The sequence below is a fragment of the Bufo bufo genome, chromosome 1, assembly GCF_905171765.1.
Source record: "Bufo bufo chromosome 1, aBufBuf1.1, whole genome shotgun sequence".
In the NCBI taxonomy this organism is placed as follows: domain Eukaryota; kingdom Metazoa; phylum Chordata; class Amphibia; order Anura; family Bufonidae; genus Bufo; species Bufo bufo.
Genome location: NC_053389.1, coordinates 620,042,474 through 620,063,627, shown reverse-complemented (window position 1 = coordinate 620,063,627; position 21,154 = coordinate 620,042,474). Strand labels below are relative to the sequence as shown.

General features: G+C 43.9%; 1 protein-coding gene across 2 annotated transcripts in view; it reads left to right on the top strand.

The window, feature by feature from the left end:
• Positions 1-19,594, top strand: part of SNX22 (sorting nexin 22) — a 50,500-nt gene extending 30,906 nt beyond the window's left edge. Inside the window, exons 4-7 of one of the 2 annotated variants that reach the window (XM_040413774.1) lie at positions 3,401-3,495; positions 14,126-14,158; positions 17,278-17,345; positions 19,056-19,594. In XM_040413774.1, coding sequence (XP_040269708.1) covers positions 3,401-3,495; positions 14,126-14,158; positions 17,278-17,345; positions 19,056-19,168 — 309 coding nt within the window. In that variant the 3' untranslated portion in view covers positions 19,169-19,594. Of the gene's footprint in view, positions 1-3,400; positions 3,496-14,122; positions 14,159-17,277; positions 17,346-19,055 lie in introns of both variants that reach the window. The other variant, XM_040413773.1, reaches the window with a different exon arrangement.
• Positions 19,595-21,154: the final 1,560 nt, after the last annotated feature.

The window sequence follows — 21,154 nt, the reverse complement described above, 5'->3', positions numbered from 1 at the left end:
CTAGTTGTTGGATGAAATAAGTATGTGAGCTCGAGTTAGGTAGTGAGGCGGCACAAGTAGTAGCCTGTAACCTACTGGATAATATACAGTGAGGCTATCAAACAAGTGGCCCCTGACGCAGGTTTTAACTTATTTATTTCTTCTGCTTTCGTTTCATTTTATATAATTAAATAAAGGTTAAGTTTTAAAGGGTGTAATAGAGGGAAGCTGGCGAACTATCAGGCTGTGTCCTGTATGTTGCTTTAATGTATATATTTCCTCCCTTCATGTAATCTTTGAGTTTTAGCCCTTAAAGAGGGCCTGTAAGGCTAGTTGCACGAATCAGGTTTTCTTCCGGCCGATTCTCTGCATATTTCGGTAATTCTCGGGAATGTTCGAGCTTCCGGCAAATCAACTAGCCTAACCTTTCCTGGTACGTCTGTTTTAGTCACTTCCCATGTAATAACAATTCTGGAGCCACTATTCTTATGGCTCTATAATGTGCCATTCTTTTATTATTCCTTTTTTTAAATCAGTTTATTTTTTATTGAAATAAACATTATCATATGAATATCATCAAGGAGTCCGTAGTTTTTTGTATAGTCGGACATAAGTACATCAACTTACAAAGATATTGGTGTACGCAGACACCCATGACAATTATGGGATATCATGATTCATATGAATATTACAGCATTTAAGTAATTGAATATTGTAACTTATATGAAGTAACACAATAACACCCTTAAGTTCCCCCCCATCCCAACTTGAGCAGAGAGACATCCCTGTCTGTAAATTTAAGAATAGTCATACAATTGGGCACCAAAACAGTTCTGCCTAGCTACAATAGCCCAGCCTTTCAAACATTATACGGTAACTATATGGTTCCCCTGGAGAGGGAGTGTAAGAAAGACATTTGTCCCCGTATACAATCTTGAACTAACGCCTGAGAAGCCAGTTGCGCAGACTCAACCCACCCCTGCCATAAAGATAGAAACTTAGTTGGACATTTTCGTTTAGCATATACTCCCTTTTCTAATCTCAAAATTATATTCATCCTATTAATAAACTCTTGTTTTGTGGGCAGAGCCTCTCGTATCCAGTGTTTTAGCTATTAGCACCCTTGCCTGGAACAGGAGTCTATAAATACATAGGGAGTTCCTGTCTCCCAGTCCCGGAGAGTCCAGTATCCCCAGTATACAAACACTAGGGTCATCGGGTAGACGTATCTGAGTTGCCATCGTTATAATACGTCTGACATCCTCCCAGTAGGATCGCAATCGTGAACAGTTCCAAATCATATGGAGCAATGTCGCATCCTCTTCCCCACATCTGGGACACTTTGAATCTGAACGCACTCCAATTCTGAAAAGAAATTGTGGGGTTCTATGTACTCGATGTATAAGGTACAGTTGTGATAGTCGCTGGGATTCACTAACCGTCAGAGAGGGAGTAAGGTCCAGAATATCTGTCCATTGCTCCTGAGACAACGCTCCAAGATCCTTTTCCCATTGGACCCTTGCCTTAATGGTAGCAGAAGAGGAGGAGATATCAATAATATGTCTATATAGCAAAGATATAAGGCCCTTAGTGGAAGAAGCCTTTAATAACTGTTTAACCACAGCGGGAGAATCAAATATCCGTACACCCTTGGGAAATTGCGTCTGAAACATTCTTTTATTATTCCTGCTAGAATTACTAGCAGTTTGCAGTGAGGGTCCAGATGGGTGTAATCAGTTGGGGGGGGGGGGGTGTGTTCGTGCACAGTCTGGTAGCACTGAATGGATAGTGTCAGACTGTGCAGGGACAACCCCCCCCCCCCCCCCCCCCCCCCAACTGGACTCACCGATATAGACCTTGTTTTGCAGACTGCAAGTCATTCCTAAATTCTTTCTAGCAGGAATAGGAATAGTACAGCACAGAGTAATTAAAGTAGATGCTCCAAAAAGGTTGCTACAAGGGGGATGCAAGTCGTTACTAAAACAGACTTGTCAGGAGAGGGGACAGGTCCTCTTTAAATTGCTTCCATACGCTAGCAAGAAACCATTGCGTCCCTAGGACTGAAAGGCTTCATTGTAGTGACTGGCATGTATGTATAAACTGAAAACAGCTAGACCTTGTATGTAAAACCCTTTCAATGCTCTTTGGTCCCTTTCACACTTGGTTACTGTTTTGCATCAGTTATTATTTGTTAGCAAGTATTAAAATAAACCAAGAAAAAGGTATAAAGAAAAGATTTGTACCTCTTCTGTGTACAAAGTACAAACCCTCTTTACAAGGCACATGGAACGTTTTAAGATATTGCAAAAGTCCATTCCAGTCACTGTAACATTAGACTCGGTGACCTAAATGAATGTCATAGATTGCCCTACCTAGAGGCTCCAGCCTCAGGATGATTGCACAGGCCCACTTGATCCATAGCAGAAGCCTGGCTGTAGATATGGTCCTGTTGTAACCATCAGGGACAGAGAAAGTTCTTTGTTAGGTTACTTTCACATCTGCCTTTTAGTTTCAGGTTTTGAGATCGGGAAGACGTTCCATTTTAATTTTGCACATCAGGATGCATCTGTTCCATTAGGATGCAGTTGTGTGAAATCAAAATGGAACAAACTGGATCTGTCAATGGGTGACAGATTGGTCACCGTTGACTTGCGTTGTTTTTAGCGACTGATCCGGTTTGTTCTATTTCGATCCAGCTTGCAGTGGCTTTGTGTCTGGTCACAAAACAGAATGCTGACGGAACGGAAGACATCCTGATGTATCCTGAACGGATATCTTTCCATTCAGAATGCATAGGGGCAAAACGAAACAGTTTTTTTTCCGGTATTGAGATCCTCTGCTGGATCTCAAATTCAGAATGCCAAAACGCATATGTGAAAATAGCCTAAGCGATATACACCCCCACTTGGAAGCTTAATTACCGGCTTCCCGCTTCTTCTCCTCTTGGCCGATGATGTTTTGTTAGGCTCTCTCGTTGAAAACATCTGGTTTGACACTGCCTGCAGCCAATCACTGGCCTTGGTGGAGACCAGCTGAATGGTCACATGATGAAAGGGGATCTTGTCACTGCAGCGGCCAGTGATTGGCTGCAGGCGGCATCAAACTGGATGTTTCCATTGAGGGAAGCCAGCAAAGCATCACAGGCCTGGAGGACAAGGAGCGGGAAGCCAGCACCCAGAAGCTTCACTCTACAGGTCCAGCCAAGTGGGGGACCTTACTTACCTGCTACCCCTTCCCCTATTCCTGCACAGCCTCTATAAGGAGATACACTCTGCAGTTAATTATAGGAGGCATGTTATAAGGAACATGTAAGTTGCATTTTTTTCCAGTAGTCAATCATGAAAGCTCTCATCTGCATGTACTGTAAATTTGGGACACCTTGAGGATCGGAGCTGAAGTTTTCATCTGTATTTTATTTTAGGGGGTTTTGTGGTTCAACAAAGAAGTTCCCAAGGAGTTGTTAGATTTTCTAAAAGTGAAACATTTTCCACAAAGCAAAAAGAACTGCAGCTTGGAGTGAGTATATGCAATTGTACTATTTGTTGTTCTAACCTGTGGTAGAGACCTGATGACTAGATAGATCAACCCGCACTAAAGAATATTTAATTGACAATGCAAAAGAAAATTGGAGAAGTTGTCCATAGAAAGGAAGGACAACTGAAATGTAAGAAATGGGATCTTCCTACACAGCAGCATCATCTGATGTGCAGGGAGCGCCTGGTACCGTGCCATGATGCAGCTCCCTGCATAGCCAGGTGGCAAGAGGTCGCTGCTGTGCTGGGAAAAGGTTGAAGGTGAAGCACTGCCAAACCAGCACTGTTGCCCCTGGTGGTTGGCCAATGTAAAGGTGCTGCTGATCTCCTGGTGTAAGACAAATGCTCATTCAATGGGTGAAGGCATCGCTGATGTGGCGGTGTAAAAGGAATGTGTCATCAGAAAATGACCTAAATGTCTACAATCATGGAATTTTCACACTGGCCACCAGGCCTAATTATAGGTCATAATTTCCTGTTGTGTACAGGTAACTTTTCAGTAGCCATCTTGTTATCATCACAGGCAGAATTACAATGACAAATATTACTTCAGCATAGATAACAGTGGTCCAGTTGCCTGCATTCTATGCACTGCCACACACATTCATATGGCTGTCTAGGGCAGCGCTAAAGCCTGCCCATTAGTGCCAATGATGTCACTAGGAACACTGCTAGGCGGAAGCCTCCACCTAGCAGTGTAAAAATAATGAGACCCGGGACGTCACTGGATCTGCTGAAAAAGCCCTTGTCCTGGGAGGGCGGGCAGAGGTGCTGCCTGGGTAAAGAAGGGGATATGTCCGGGTTCAGCTCTGAACGCGGACAACCCCTTTAAGGGCCCCATACACATTAGAGTATTGTCGTCTGAACCCACTGAGAACAGTTTAAAGTGTAAGGGGAGCGCCTGACTGGCGAAATGAATCATTTTTACACCATCGTTTTGTTCTCCTATGAGATAAGCCACCATTGAAGTGTCTGGCAGCGGCTTTCTTCTCTCTCCCCTTTGAATACACATACACGTTCGGAACATGTATGTGTATGGGGGAGCGGAGAGGGAGTTGGGAGAAATAGCTGTAAGGCGAATGATCATTTGGCCGACAGCTATTGAATGTGTACGACTGCCCTTAGTGTTAAGTGACTTTTATATGATCCTGATCGGTACCAGTGACCAAGTTCTTAGCCTGTTCTCAGCTGCCTTTCATATTGTTTGGAACGTAGTGTCAAGTTTCAGTTATGTTGGGACATGTCTGCTGTCATTGGCGCACAATAGCTACTGAAGCTACCGATATATGGTAAGCCGCATTCAGGAGACCCTAGACTGACTGGCTGTTACATGCTAATCTACTAGTGTATCCGTTATTCATTATCCCACCTATTGAGTTTACAGTTTTTTGTTTTCATTTATCGCGTTTGTCTACACCAGAAGTCCCCAATCTTTTTGTAGGTGACAAGCTACTTTTAAATATGACAGATGATAAGTCACTGAAGTCACTGAATATTAAAGGGATACTAAACCTAGAAATGAATGATAGAAGTAAACAGAAGATAATTTCACCTACTCTGTTCTCCAGTCTATAGATAATTCATTTTATGCTGATCCTTTCCATTTGTGGATGAGGAACAGTTGAGTTGGGCTTAGCAGTGAGAAGAGGCTTCTGCCTCAGCCAGTTGTCTTGCAGCCAGACACCGTATAATGGGGAAGATGAGCAACAAAGTTGAGCTCCTGGGACACATTGAGATTTCTTTACATATTTATTATTTTTAATGCTAATAGGAAACAATAATAGGTAAAGTAAGGTCTATAGACTTGGAAAGTATAGTTTTGTAATTGGATTGAAAACTGGCTGAAGGACTGTGTCCAGAGAGTTGTGGTCAATGATTCCTATTCAGAATGGTCCCAGGTTATAAGTGGTGTACCCCAAGGTTCAGTGCTGGGCCCTCTATTTAATTTATCTACTAATGATATCGAGGACAGGATTAATAGCACCATATCTATTTTTGCAGATGACACTAAGCTGTGTAGTACTGGGTAGTCTATGGAAGATGTCCATAAAATACAAGTTGATTTGAACACTCTAAGTGATTGGGCATCGACTTGGCAAATGAGGTTCAATGTGGATAAATGTAAATTATGCATCTTGGTAGTAATAATCTCTGTGCTTCATATGTCCTAGAGGATGTAACACTGGGAGAGTCACTTATAGAGAAGGATTTGGGTGTCCTTGTAGATAGTAGATTAAATAACAGAATACAATGTCAATCAGCTGCTTCTAAGGCCACCAGGATATTGTCACGCATTAAACGAGGCATGGACTCGCGGGGCAGGGATGTAATATTACCACTTTACAAAGTGTTGGTGCGGCCTCATCTGGAATATGCAGGTCCGTTCTGGGCACCAGTCCATAAAAAGGATGCTCTACAGCTGGAAAAAGTACAGAGGAGAGCGACTAAACTGATAAGGGGCATGGAGGGTCTTAGTTATGAAGAAAGATTAAAATAATTAAATTTATTTAGTCTTGAGAAGAGACGTCTAAGGGGGGACATGATTAACCTATACAAATCTATAAATGGGCCATACAAAAAATATGGTGAAAAGCTGTTCCATGTAAAATGTGCTCAAAAGACAAGGGGGCACTGCCTCCGACTGGAGATGAAAAAGTTCAGTCTCCAGAAGCGTCAAAGCTTCTTTACTGTAAGAACGGTGAAGCTGTGGAATAGACTTCCTTAGGACGTCCACAGCAGGAACAGTGGACAGTTTTAAAAAGGGTTTAGATGAATTCTTAAAAGTAAAAAACATTAATGCTTATGAAAAAGTGTAGAAATCTGAGTCTCGCTTCCTTCTGGGATTCGCGTCCCCACCTATCCCTTGGTTGAACTTGATTGACTTATGTCTTTTTTCAACAGTATCAACTATGTAACTATGTAACATAGGATCAAAGTAGAAGAGAAGATTAGGGAGGAATGTTTAGTGTTGCTTTAAAAGTGAAAATCTCTTAACCCCTTCAGCCACCATGATGTACCTGTACATCATAGTGACTGAGGGAATGTATGGAGCGGGCTGCTGTGCTGTATAATACAGCAAGCACTAGGCCACAATGACAGTGATCGGCGAAACCGGTCATTTAACTCCTCAGATGCCACATTCAGTAGTGATCACGGCATCTGTGAGTTTAGGCAGAGGGATGTGGCTCCCGCTGCCTTCCGAATCACTCCTCTTTATCAATTTTGCATATAAAAACATGTAAACAATAAAAAAAATACATAACCGGTATCGCCGTGTCTGAAAATGTCAAAACTTTTAAACTATAAAAATATTTTTCCTGTGCAGTGTATGCCGTAACAAAAAACAAACAAACAAACATGTGATTTGCAATTTTTTTGGTCACCTTAATCAAAAAGTTGTATGTACCCCCAAAAAATGGTACCAATAAAAACTACAGTTTATCCTGGAAAAAAAACAAGCCCTCATATAGCTCTGTAGACGGAAAAATAGGAAAGTTATGGCTGTCAGAAATAGCGAAGCAAAGTAAATTTAAATCTTTTTAAAGGTGTTTTTTTTTTTTTTTTTAAGTGGTAAAACAATATATCACCATAATTGTATTGAGCCTCAAAATATGGACGTCATGACATTTTTAGCACACAGCGAGAGCCATAATATCAAACCCAAAAAACCTTGTCGTAATTGTGGGTTATTTTCAATTTCACCCCACAAATAATTTTTTTCCTGTTTTCCATACAAGACGTGATAAATGAAATGCTGCCATTAAAAAATGTAACTTCTCCCGCAAACAGTGAGCCCTCATATGGCTGAATGGAAAAATTTTAAAGTTTAGGGTTATTATAACATGTGGAGAAAAAAAAGAAAATGGGCCTATTACTTAAGGGTACTTTCACACTTGTGGCAGAGGATTCCGGCAGGCAGTTCCGTCGCATCCGTAGACCGGAAAGCCGGATCCTTTTTGCCGGAACACTTAATGCCGTATCCGGCACTAATACACTTCAATGTAAATTAATGCCAGATCCGGCATTCCGGCAAGTGTTTAGTATTTTGGGCCGGAGAGAAAACTGTAGCATGCTGAGGTATTTTCTCCGTCCATAAAACGTAAGAGCGACTGAACTGAAGCATCCTGAACAGATTGTTCTCCATTCAGAATGCATTAGGATAAAACTGATCAGTTTTTTTCCAGTATTGAGCTCCTGTGACGGAACTCAATACCGGAAAAGAAAAACGCTAGTGTGAAAGTACCCTAAGGGGTTAAAGTGTAAGTCCAATTATAATCAACCTTCCATAAATCAATAGTACAATTGAAGATAAAAAAAAAACCTTAGTCACAGAAATTTCTGCCACATACTGTATAAACATACCGTAAAGCTGCATTGATATGGAGGTTTCTTGTCAAATTTCTTTTTATTAAGATGACAAAAAGGTATTGAGATACACATGAAATCTTGTAGGTGTAAAAGCAAGTTCAAAAGTATATATTCGATATACATAGCTATGACAATAAAGCAGTTAAATGTTGTCATCCAGTAATTATCGGTAGTGCATAATGTTTGTGACATCTCATAAATAAACAAAAGGTCAATAAAGGGGGGGTAAAGGAAAACGTGTCCTTTTAACTGGACAACAATGGTCGATGAGATGGTCTGTCATACCAATCATGAGCATGTGGGGGGTCTAAGTCCGTCAATCTAAATGATGTGCGGATCTGTTTCCTAGTGGTAGAGGGGACGTAGGGGCGTCAAGTGTCTTGTGTCTCGTGTCCGGGTCAGGAGGATGTTAAGTTTGAACCGATTGTCTAAAAGTCAGCCATGGGGTCCATAGCCTCTTGTGTTTTTCGTGTGTTCTGGTTTCCCAGCTGGCTAATTCTTCTAGGCCGTGCAGGCAGTCTGGCAGTCTACTTTAGCCACCCATTGGGAAAATGTTGGAGGTTCTGTACTGAGCCATCGTTGGGGGATGAGCAGATGAGCTGCCTGGATCAGGTGTGTCGCTAGGCTGCCTTTTGAGGGGGACAGGGCTTTTGTGGGGAGCCACAAGAGTACCAATTCTGGGGATAATGGTAAGTTAGTACCTAATGCTGTATTAATGGCCAGCGATATCTTGTCCCAGTATGGTTTTATTTTGGGACAGGTCCAAAGAATATGGAGTAGTGTGCCTCTGTCATCTTTACATCTCCAGCATTTGTCATTATCACTAAGTTTGGGCGGGCGATACCACTGTGTGAGTACCTTATATGAGTGCTCCTGTACTTTCACACAGCGAGAGAATCCATGTGAGTGGGAATGAATGTGAAGTATGTCTGTTTCAATGAAAGTTGTGTTCAACTCCGTGGCCCATGTCTGTATATATTGTGGGGTCCCTCGGAATTGAGGAGTGTTTAGTACTAGATAAAGCAGTGAGATCAATGTACGTTGGGGCGTGGTAGGCGTTAACAGCTTCTCAAACCACGTTAGGGCAGCAGTGAGGATATTTTGAGATATCAGGACCTTACTGACGGACCTCAGTTCTATAAGGTCTAAAAAGTTGGAGTTGTCCCAGACCTGGCTGAGGGGGTGTTGTTTTGGGTATTCACCTGTGGCTCCTCTGACAAATTCTGCCGTCGAGTATTCTCGAAGCAGGTTCCAAATTGGGGGCATCTGCACCACTTTAGGTCTGATCAAGTACGGGGCTAGGTCTGCCGGCATCTTGGTAGATGGGTTGGGTAGTAGCCCATGATCTCTGTTAAGGTGTTTGATGACTAAACTGGTGCCTTTCAGCAGCACGTGTGAGTGGAGAGAAGTGGATGTCAAGCCCCACAAGGCCGCCCTTTGTGGTTGGGAGAGTTGCAGGATTTCTAAATCTGTGCCCATGGTACGGTAACAGGGAGCATGTAATTGTAACCATCTCATCAGGTGAATGGCCTGGTAGTATATTTGCGTGTCGGGTAAAGTAGGATATGGACGAAGTCTGCCACTGAAATGGAGTAGATGACTTGAGGGCGGCTATAGATGTCTGAGGGGCTGTTATATTCATAGCTTCTGACTTCGAGTAATTTACTTTACTTTATAATTTGACACTTTACCATACTGCTGAAATAGGGATAAAAGATGCGGGAAGGCCTCGACTGGGTTGGAGACCATTATCAGCAGATCATCTGCATATGCTACATTTGTGTATTCAATGGAGTCGTTATTGGCTCGTACTCCCCGTATGACGGGGTGGTCTCTGATTGCCTGGAGAAGAGTTTCCATTACCAGAATGTAGAGGGCTGGAGACAGGGGGCAGCCCTGACGCGTCCCGTTACGTATGGGGAAAGATAGGAACAAAGTGCCATTGACTCTTATTCTAGCGTCATGACCGCCTCCTGAAACCGCTCCGGTATGCCAAATCTGTTTAAGTTTTTCTTCATAAAGTCCCAATTCACCCGGTCAAAGGCCTTCTCCGCATCTACACTAAGGAATGTCAGGGGGAGACGTTGCTTTATAGACCATGGCATTGCCGTGACGACCCTGCAGGAATTGTGGTTACCCTCCCTTCCAGGCACAAAGCCTGGATGAATGATCTTGGGTAGCAGAAGGCTTAGGCGTGTGGCTAACAGCTTGGCCCAGATTTTAATATCTACATTTAAAAGTGATATTGGCCTGTAGCTACCACAAAGGGTAGGGTCCTTCCCGGGCTTGGGGAGGATGGTGACAGTGGCCTCTAGTGACTATTTGTGGAAGTGTGAGCCAGTGAGGAGTGCATTGCACCAGGAAGCTAGGTGGGGAGTCAGGAGATTTGAGAACTTTTTGTAATAGCCCACTGGGAAGCCGCCCGGGCCTGGACTTTTGCCCAGCGGCATTGAGTTCAGTATTTTCTTAATTTCAGGCTCTGTGACTGGTGTTAGAAGGGATTCACCCTCTTGAGCCGTAATTTGGGGGAGGTTTAAATGTTCCAGGAATTGATCCATCGCTATTTCCAGCGAGGGATCTGTAGGGGTGTCATGATCAGCCAGTCCATAAATCTGTTGGTAGAATCTCTGAAACTCAGTGGCTATGTAGGCAGTTTTATGTAGTGTGTCTCCCCGCCGCGATTTTATGCTCAGGATGTACATAGAGTCTTTTCTCTGTTTAATGAGGGAGGACATGAGCTTTGTTCCTTTATCTCCATGCGAATAAAATCGAAACTGGGAGTATTGGTAGGCCTTCACGTGACAGATATTAAGATGATCCTTTAGTTGAGATCTTAATTGGGTCAATTCTAATTGAGCATCTAGGGTTTTAGAACGTTTATGGATGGATTCTTTGTCTGCAATCTTTTTAAGGAGGGAATGCAGTATTTGTTGTCGATCTTTTTTAACTTTACTGCCAAGGTGCCTCCCAAAGTGTTGTGAGTGACATTCCTGGTGTTGAGTTTTCAGAGAAGAACCAAGCCAGCTTCTGTTCTAGAGATTTGACATCCTCAGACCTATCTAACAGCGTTTCGTTCAGTCGCCAATGTTTATATTGGGTGGGTAGGCTTAAAAAATGTAAAACTGTTGAGACTGGGGCGTGGTCTGAAACCGTTATGGGTTCAATGTTGGAGCTTTCTACCATGTCTATGAAGTTGCTGGAGATGAAAATATAATCCAGTCAGTTGTATGTGTTGTGAGAGGCTGAAAAAAAGGTGTAGTCGCGTCCGTCCGGGTGTACCAGTCGCCAGGTGTCTAGTAAGTTGGCCTCAGAAAGGTAGTTATTTATGCATCCCAACGCCGACTGGGTCAGCTGTGAAGTGCCGTCAGCTGTATCAGTGTGAGGGTTTAGGGTGACATTAAGGTCCCCACCTAGCAGCCATATATCCTCCGCAAACGTCCAAAGCTTTTGTAGGGTGTTCCTGATCCATTGTTTTTGGCCTCTATTGGGGCTGTACAGACTGGTCAGAGTAACTGTTTGTGTGCCCATGACACCTTTCACAAAGATGAACCGGCCCTCAGGGTCGGTCTGCCTAGTCGTCAATTTGAAGGGGACACATTTAGATATTGCTATTCCCACCCCTCTTTTGGCTTTCCCGAATACACTGAGGAACCAATTTTGGAAGTAGGATTTCTGGAGGGTGGGGATGTTTGACACTCTAAAATGTATGGTCTGTATGGTATTTCTTAAGGAGACGTATAACTTGAGAGAGCGGGGTATTGAAGCCCCTTACATTGAAGGAGGTACACTTAATTTGGGGCAGCATGTGTGATATGCGGGGGGCCCGGTACATGGGGATTATTAGCCAGTGTCATCGACCACAAAAGAAGGTAATCAACATAAACAACTTCTAACATAACATGAGATAGGTTAACAGAGATTCTGAAGGGGTGGATCCTATGCCAGCAACGCCGCAGCAGTTCAATTAGATGCGACGGAGCGGGCGCAGGAGACCATCTAGTGTAGCGCATGCACCAGGTCTGCGCTGAGATACTCCTGGTGTGGGTCAAGGGGTCGGTGCGCGTCTGGTTCATCGGTGTGGTTAACCAGCGCTCCCTGCATACCTGCCACCCTATTGTCCACAGCTAGATTGAGGTCCATCAAACTAGAGGTTAGATCGCGTTGAGGGCCCAACATGAAATGGAGGACCCCCTTCGGATCTGCTGAAGTCCAAGAATGGGGAAATAACGATAGTTAGCAATAGTTCACTGATACTTGTGTGCTCGGCATGAGCGAGGCTGAGTGAAATAGTCCTCTGAGAGGGTGCCGCCGCAAAGTAATGACGCAGTCCAAGTCACTTGGGTGAGACCCGTAGGTGAATCAGCCAGTCAAGCTTCCCTCGGCTTGTGAACATTCCGTTTCCTCGGTGGAGCCTTTGTCCACATCTGTGCCTCCGGAAAGTCCGGCAGCGGGACGCCGACTCCAGCAGAAGGTAGCCACGAGGGGATGTCCAGCGGGGCAGTTTGAAGGAGCTCCCACGCCGCCTGCAGATCCGATGGTAAGCGGATAATACATCTTTGTCCCCCAACCGCAAAGGTTAGGCCAAAGGGGAAGAGCCACTTATAGGGGATCTTGATGTGGCGTAGGTAGTTCGTAAGAGGTCGCAAGGCCCTTCGCTTGTTTATTGTGGAGGGTGCCAGATCTTGGTAAATGGAGATTTTGGCTACTGCAAAAGTGATCTCTTTCTGGCTTCTTGCGGCCTGCATCAATGCTGCTGTGTCTACATATTTTAATAGGCCACATACCACGTCTCTCGGGTTCTCTGCGTCTTTCGGTCTCGGCCTCAGTGCCCGATGGATGCGTTCGATGCTTATCTCAGCTGCTCTGGTGGCACCTAGGAGGACAGTCAAGATGGCGCCGGCAGTTTCCAGTAGGGCCTCATAGAGAACACTTTTGGGGAGACCGCGTATGCGGAGATTTTTTCTCCTACTACGGTTCTCTTGATCCTCTATAAGTGCGTAGGCTGCATCTAGAGAGTCTACGTAGGCTGCAGTGTTTTCGCTGGCGACCCGGACGTAGTTTAGTATGGCCGCTTGGTTACTTTCAAGAGTCTCTACGCGGTGCCCTATATGTTTAACGTCCGCCTTTATCTCCTTGAGGTCATGCAGGACCGGAGTTAGGGCCGAAGTTAAAGCCTGTTGCAGAAATTGCCTAGCAATCGGGGCAGAGCTCAACCGGGTCCGAGGTGGAGCCGTCCGCTTCTTCAGAGTCTTGTGTCCAGTCCTCGTGATCTTGCGGCGCAAATCTTGGGGGCAGCAGGCGCGATAGCGGAGGACTTCTTGTTTAGAAATTTCTCCATGTTGGAGACACTGCGGTCCGGTTTGCTGGAATCAGACTTGTCTTTGGGTATGCTTCTGCTGATTTTGCCCATTCTGCGCTGAGTTAGGGCTCTTTCACACTTGAGTTGTCCGGATTCGTCGTGTACTCCATTTGCCGGAAGTGTCCGCCGGATCCGTAAATGCCTTTCAATGGGCATTAATTCCGGATCCGGCTTTGCGGCAAGTGTTCAGGATTTTTGGCCGGAGCAAAAAGCGCAGCATGCTGCGGTATTTTCTCCGGCCAAAAAACGTTCCGGTCCTGAACTGAAGACATCCTGATGCATCCTGAACGGATTTCTCTCCACTCAGAATGCATTGGGATAATCCTGATCAGGATTTTTCCGGCATAGAGCCCCGACGACGGAACTCTATGCCGGAAAAGAACAACGCAAGTGTGAAAGAGCCCTAAGACTGCAGTTTTAGCCAGGTTGCAGGATTGCAAGGAGGAGAGCTCTCCTACATGCGACTGACTCGGTCGGCAGTCAGGCTCCGCCCTCTGATATGGAGGTTTCTGTCATATTGAATGCTTTACAAGTGTTTGCCCATGCTCATCTTGTGGAAAAGTAAACGTTTCCCAGGATCTGTAATCGTTACATGATTGCAACTAATGGTCTAATGGGCAGATGGCAGCATATGGCGTCACCAGGTACGAACAAATTACTATTGTGGCTGCCTAGTTCAGATACTGTGTTTTCTGCAGTATGATACATGGCGTTGGGTATGATATAATGCACTATATTGTAAATCGGTATTCTGATTTTATTTTATTTTTTACATATTTAGGTTATGATGACAAAATTGCCATAAATAAATAGATTTTCTCACAAGGACTAAAAATTGTGCATGTACTGAGAACCATAAGACTGTTACAACTTTTCTTTCCAGCAGATTCTTGGCAGACACCTCTTCAGGAGAAAACAGGTAAAGTCTTCTTTTGTATTATGCTTCACCAGTTTTTCCAAGTTATGGTCCTTGACGTCAGGAACTCGTATTTGTTATGTTAAAACCCCTTAGATGTAAAACTTGCTTGGCTGCTCTCAGAACTCCATAGAAATGAATGGAGCATGCTGGGAAGTTGTAGTTTCACCACATCTGGGGTGCCAGAGGTTAGCCATCACTGATCTAGTATATGTACACGTGGGGCAGATTTACCAAGACCAGCATTTCCCATGCTGCTAGCAGAGGTGCCCAATTTATGGCAAGACGCAAATCTTGTTATAAATTAGGCACATCCTCTGGCAGTCCGTGTGCCTAAACAGAAATTGGTATAAAGTGGCACAAAAGTAGATAAAGGTGTCCGGCCTGCTGGCCAAGCCCCTCCCCATTTTTGGATAGTGGCGAGGGTGGCATAGAAACGCCAAATGTTTGTCAAAGTGGTGTTTAAAAAGTTGCAAAAGCTGGGTTTGTGACTTTTTTATGACCTAAAAATGTCCTAGGCAGAAGATAAATCTCCTTCTGTTAGCCTTAATCACAAGACTACTGTATTTGTTTGCACTAATTTACGAAAATCTCTCTTAATTTGTGGTGCTGAGGATGGATGGTTTGATGAACTATCCTCAGTATAGGTTATTAATATCAATGTTGGGGGTCTAACACCCGTTGCCCCCGCTGATCAGCTGTTTGAAGGGGTTGTGGCCCTTGTACCAGCTCTGCTTCCTCTTGAAGGTTTACCTGTGCGTCGTCTACTTTTTAGCAGCAGCGCAGTGTAATTACAACTCCATCCTATTCACGTGAACTGGAAGAGCAGTTGTAATAACATTGCTGCAAAAAAGATGGCGCACAGGCAGTGGCGTAGCTAGAAATGACTGGGTCCCACAGCAAATTTTTGAACGGGGCCCCCCTCCCCCAGTAATTTTTTTGCAACCCCTTCCTTTCCTGCCGCCCCCATTCCTGTGGCTAGTAAAGATCGCTCTCTCAGACCAGGCCCGGCAGCTGTTCCATCCGTTTTCTACACTGTCTATACTGTCACTGTATATAATTTCATTGTGTAATACTGTTGAGGGGGCCCTGACAAAATCTTTTAGTCCTCCTCCTCCTGGATGGGCCCCTTCTGGGTCAGGGCCCGAAAGCTGCAGCTTCCCCTGCTTCCCCTATAGCTACGCCCCTGCGCACAGGTACTTTTGAAGAGGTAGCAGCGCCGACACAAGCACTGCAACCCCTTCAAAAAGCCGATCAGCGGGGGTACCAGGAGTCAGACCCCCCACCAATCTGATATTGATGACCCATCCTTATACTATAATTACTCTGCTCTGTAATGCACGATCCATGATTGTCTGCTATACCAATGCCCCATCTAGTGGTTATACATGTCATTTGAACAAACTGATTTGCCACAGGAACGTTTTGAAAATACCAATTTTTCTAGGAGTAGGTGTAGGTTTATTTTAGCAATATATTCTACCAGAGTAGGTGCTGACTGGGATTTCCAATAGAATGCAATTAGCTTGCAGGCCAAATATAATACCTGGAGAATAGCTAAACGATGATTTTCCGACACTACCCCAAGAATACACAATAATAGAACTCTTTGTAGTTTAGTTGCATAGACTTTATCTAGAAGATCTAGCACTTCTGTCCAATGTTGTTTTAGGCTACTTTCACATCTGCACTTTCCCTTTCTGTTATTGAGATCCGTCATAGGATCTCAATAACGGGGGGGAAAACGCTTTTGTTTTGTCCCCATTCATTGTCAATGGGGACAAAACTGAACTGAACAAAACGGAATGAACCAGAAAGCATTCCGTTTGGCTGCGTCCCCATTGCGGACAGAATAACGCTGCAAGCAGCAGTTTTCTGTCCGCGATGTGGTGCGGAGGAGGACGGATTTGGCATGACTCACAATGTAAAGTCAATGGGGAGGGGTCAGTTTTCTCTGACACAATAGAAAACGGATCCGTCCCCCATTGACTTATAATGGTTTTAGAGACAGATCCTTCTTGGCTATTTTAGAGATAATACAACCGGATCTGTTCATAACTGATGCAGACGGTTGTATTATCATGACGGAAGCGTTTTTGCTGATCCATGACGGATCCAGCAAAAACGCTAGGGAGAAAGTAGCCTTAATTGGGGGCAATTCCACATTAGATGGATCAATCCTGCACTTGGTGCCTGGCATCTATTATATAGATCCTAAGAGCGGTATCCCATTTTAACTAAAAAAAACAGGAGTGAAATACGCCCTATGTACTAGATAACCTTGTGATGGTCAATGTGTTTTGCTGACTGATACTAATATGAGGGATATTATAAAGAACTTCCTGCCACTGGTCTTCAGTTATTACCCCAATATATATATATATATATATATATCTCCCATTTGTCTTTAATCGTCATAGAACGCTGCTTTACAGAAAATGACCTATTGTTTAAATCACGGTTTTATGTGTAACATATTCCTAATAGATAAGACTGGATCCTCCATTTACAATAGGTGATTGTCACATGTTATCTATTCTTTCCTTGTACAATGACCTCTGCACAGAACATGCCTAGAAGACTCTCCCATAGAAGTCAATAGGGTCCCCTCCTGACCATTGTTTCTATGGCCCATGGGGCTGCCGTAGAGCAATTTTCTTAATGCTGTGTAAATGCTGTTAAGAACAGTTCAGGCAAGACTGTCGCCCCCATAATAATGTTCAGGAAATAGAATTTAAAAATCTTCAATCAGAAAATAAAAACATAGAAAAAAAAAGGATGTATGTTACTATCTGGTTATAACTGTCAGATGACATGTCTGGTCTGCTCTGGTCCTGCAGCAATGATGTCTGCAGACAACCGGTGGCCTCTGCGTTCATTTGCCATTCATGCATATTTATTGTGTCATGACAGTCAGGATATGTACAGTTACTGTACTTTTTTCCTTTTTGCCAACTACCGCAGAGTATAATTCTTACTTTTACACTGTTTGGATACATTTCTGTTTTTGGCTAAGGAAAAAAAAAAAGAAACCGTAACTGCATCGCAGCTGCGCGTCTGTACCCAGCCATAATGCGGCATTTGGCAACATAATTACATTTTTCTCCTGATTTCTCCTGCAGTTCACAATTGGCACATAAGGCGGTAATAGGATTTTACAAGGACCTGTATATTTTTCCTCCAGATACAGGTAAGACATGTACCAGCACCATTCTGTTCCAAATAGTAATTTAGCAGAATGGACCTTTTTCTTCCCTTTTGTTCTAATTTCACATCATGTTTAATGGACAATAAAGCCATCTTAATTTTACTGCCTGTGTTTCGTGTACTTTAAAGGGGTTGTGCCCTCTCAGACAATGGGGGTATATCGCTAGGACATGCCCACCTCTGAGACCCGCACCTATCTAGTAAACGGAGCCGGTAAAGCCCCAGAGGGCCTGGCTCGGCTATTTCCTTCGGCCCATAGAAATTGATGGAAGCGGTGGCCGCGCAAGCGTGGTGTACTTCTATTCATTTCTATGGGGATTCTGAAAATTTTCAGCGGACCAATATAAAGGCTTGGTGGTGGCCGGACCCGGCACCGGCGGCCACCACTTTGCCGGCCTCATGTTAGGCCTAGTTTTAGAAATGGTCTGAGATGGGAATACCCCTTTAAAGGGACAATTACTATACATAGAAAATGCACCTAAACAAATAATATCCCAGTAATTCTTCCCCAAATCTCTTTTGATCCTATTTTGTCTGATATTACCACTAAAACTAAGAAATATTTAAATACATTTTCTTTCTGTGTCGCTCTTGCATGCAGTGATCTCCTCCGCAGCATGGGGAGAAGCGATAATTATGCTATTGCTCGTCCTCATGATGTCTAGTGGTTTGCCAGTGGCAGATCATCATTAGACAGCACAATCTGCTGCCGGCAAACAAAGATTTTTAATTGTGCTTAAAAATCACAATTGCCCAATAAACGAGCAATCGGCAGCAGTTTTGCACTGCAAGATGATGACTAACGAGCCTTCATACGAACACTCGTTAGCGCTCATCTGCTGAAAACTTGGCAGGTGTAATAAAGCCTTAAGGACCTAAACCAGTGGGCTCATTCAGATACACATATTGTGGCAGTGTTTAAAGACTGTGTAAAATGACAGTGAAAAAATATAAATCCAACCCTGGGTTGGATAAAACCCGCTTAAACATGGGTTTAGTATGCCCATGTGAATTAGGCCCTGTGCAGAATCATGGAGCTACTGCCCACCTGCCCATTATATCTTGGCAATATAAAATGTTAAAAGGGTTTCCTGGCACTCATATAAAGATGGCTTATCCTCATTCGCCTCTGGGATTGGCGCACACGCAGTACAAGCCAGAAGCTTGCCCAGACGGAGGAATCTGTACTGCGCATGCACTGATGGCATCACTCTGCACCCTCATCATTGGTGCATGCGCAGTACAGATTTCTTTTGCTGGACAAACTTCAGGCCTGTACTAACTGAGGTGAACCCACAGGCATGAGAGTTGAGGGCTAGGCATGGTTACGGCTACGTTGCCTGTCCCTGTCACTCAGAGCTGGAGGGCACAGCCAGCAGGGAAAGTGAGCGAAGCTTGAGGTGCAACGGTGGCGCCCTCAAGAGGCTAATTTGCATAAAATAAAAACACAATTATCTCAGTATGGGACGAAGTGCGTTGGATTCAGCTGCCAAGCTCACATCTACAAGGTCATTTGGATTTACATGCAGGTATGTGGTGACAGATTCCCTTTTAATATCACTGTGGTTTGTTGGAGAACTGGTCTGGCATAGCCACCATTGTTGTTACAAACAGAAGATATAATGCTAGTGTGAAGAGCCTAAACCAAGTCACTATACACTCATTTGATGTATTTCTTTTTCTTGTGTACTAGATATGCTTGAGGACATAGTATTACAAGGAGTAATTCAAGGACTATACCAGCAGACCCGCAAGACTCCTCCAGTTGCCAAGCAAAAGTTGCCATCAAGCAATTCTGTTCCATGACACTGTCGGAAAACAGATACAACAGTCATTCCATTTGGACCTGTAAAGTCTCCTGTATTTTTCCTGTCTGAAACATAACGGAATAGAACTCCAATGAGCAACATGGACCAAGTATTTTAGGGATACACAGCAAGCACTCCATGTTCAGACAAGAGCCTGCAACCTGGACCTGGCCTCCTGGAATCACTGCCTGTAAGATCCGAGAGGCTTGGCAGTATTACCAATTATGACGTTGGTATTGAAAATGGGTTCACCGCTACTATTTTCTACCTTGGCGGAGATCAGTGGAAAGTCTGCACATTGGGGTAGATTTACTATTGCAAATGAATCACATTTATAAGAGTGCGGCCACTGGGTCAGGTTTTCTGATGCAGATCTAAAAAGCCAAAATTAAGAGTGGATCATAAAAGAAGAGAAAGTGTAAGGCCCCTTTCACACGGGCGACTATTCCGCGTGGGTGCAATGCGTGAGGTGAACACATTGCACCCGCACTGAATCGGGACCCATTCATTTCTATGGGGCTGTGCACGAGCTGTGATTTTCACGCATCACTTGTGCGTTGCGTGAAAATCGCAGCATGCTCTATATTCTGCGTTTTTCACGCAACGCAGGCCCCATAGAAGTGAATGGGGCCGCGTGAAAATCGCAAGCATCCGCAAGCAAGTGCGGATGCGGTGCGATTTTCACGCATGGTTGCTAGGAGACGATCGGGCTGGGGACCCTATCTGTATTATTTTCCCTTATAACATGGTTATAAGGGAAAATAATAGCATTCTGAATACAGAATGCAAAGTAAAATAGTGATGGAGGGGTTGAAAATAAAAAAAAATTAACTCACCGAGTCCACTTGATTACGTAGTTGCGGATCTCTGTCTTCTTCTGTAATGTTGAGCTGCCGGCTAAGGACCTGTGGTGACGTCACATCACATGGTCCAATCACATGGTCCCTCACCATGGTGATGAACCATGTGATGAGCACAGTGATGTCATCAAAGGTCCTATTCCTGTGCACAGCAAAGAAGAAGACAGAAGAGAAGCCGGGCTGCGCGATCAAGTGGATTAAGGTGAGTTAAATTATTATTATTTTTTTTAACCCCTCCAGCCCTATTGTACTAAGCATTCTGTATTAAGAATGCTATTATTTTCCCTTATAGCCATGTTATAAGGGAAAATAATACAATCTACAGAACACCTAACCCAAACCCGAAATTCTGTGAAGAAGTTCGCGTTTGGGTACCAAACATGCCGATTTTTCTCACGCGCGTGCAAAACGCATTACAATGTTTTGCACTCGCGCGGAAAAATCTGGCATTTTCCCGCCCGAGTGAAAGAGGCCTAAGGCTACCTGCACATGGTGCGGATTATGTGTGGTTTTTCCATGCTGATTTTGTGCAGAAAAATCACAGCGTAGGACCACCATGTTGCGGAATATGCACGTTTTTTTCTGTACAGATTTCCGTGTGGAAAAACCACAGCATAATTCAGTACCAGCAAAGTGTATGAGAGAACACAAATCTCATGTACACTTTGCAGAAATGTACCTGCATTGCAGATTTCCAAATCCACAGCATGTCAATTATGTTTGCAGTTTTAGCTGCGAATGTCGCCCTTTTTAATGGAAGGGTGAGACCTGTGGCAAAACCACATGAAATACACACTAAAAACTGCACCAAAACCGCAAAAAAAAGTGCAGTTTTGGAGCAGATTACTTGCAGATTTTCTGGACTGTGTGCAGCCACACTAAAGGACTGATACCACTTCTCTTTTTTTAAATTTACTACTAGTTTTGGTTTTCAAAACTGCATGCAGAAACCTGACCATGTGACCGTACCCTTATAGGGGTTGTCTAGGATAATTTAAGAAGTTCTAGTAATAGTAAAGTACTAGTAAGTAAAAGTTCTAGTAATGCCCTTGAATGCTGTAAAAATAAAGATTACATACTCCTCTTTCTCCTGCAGCGCCGTTCCAGTCCTCCTGCAGTGACTT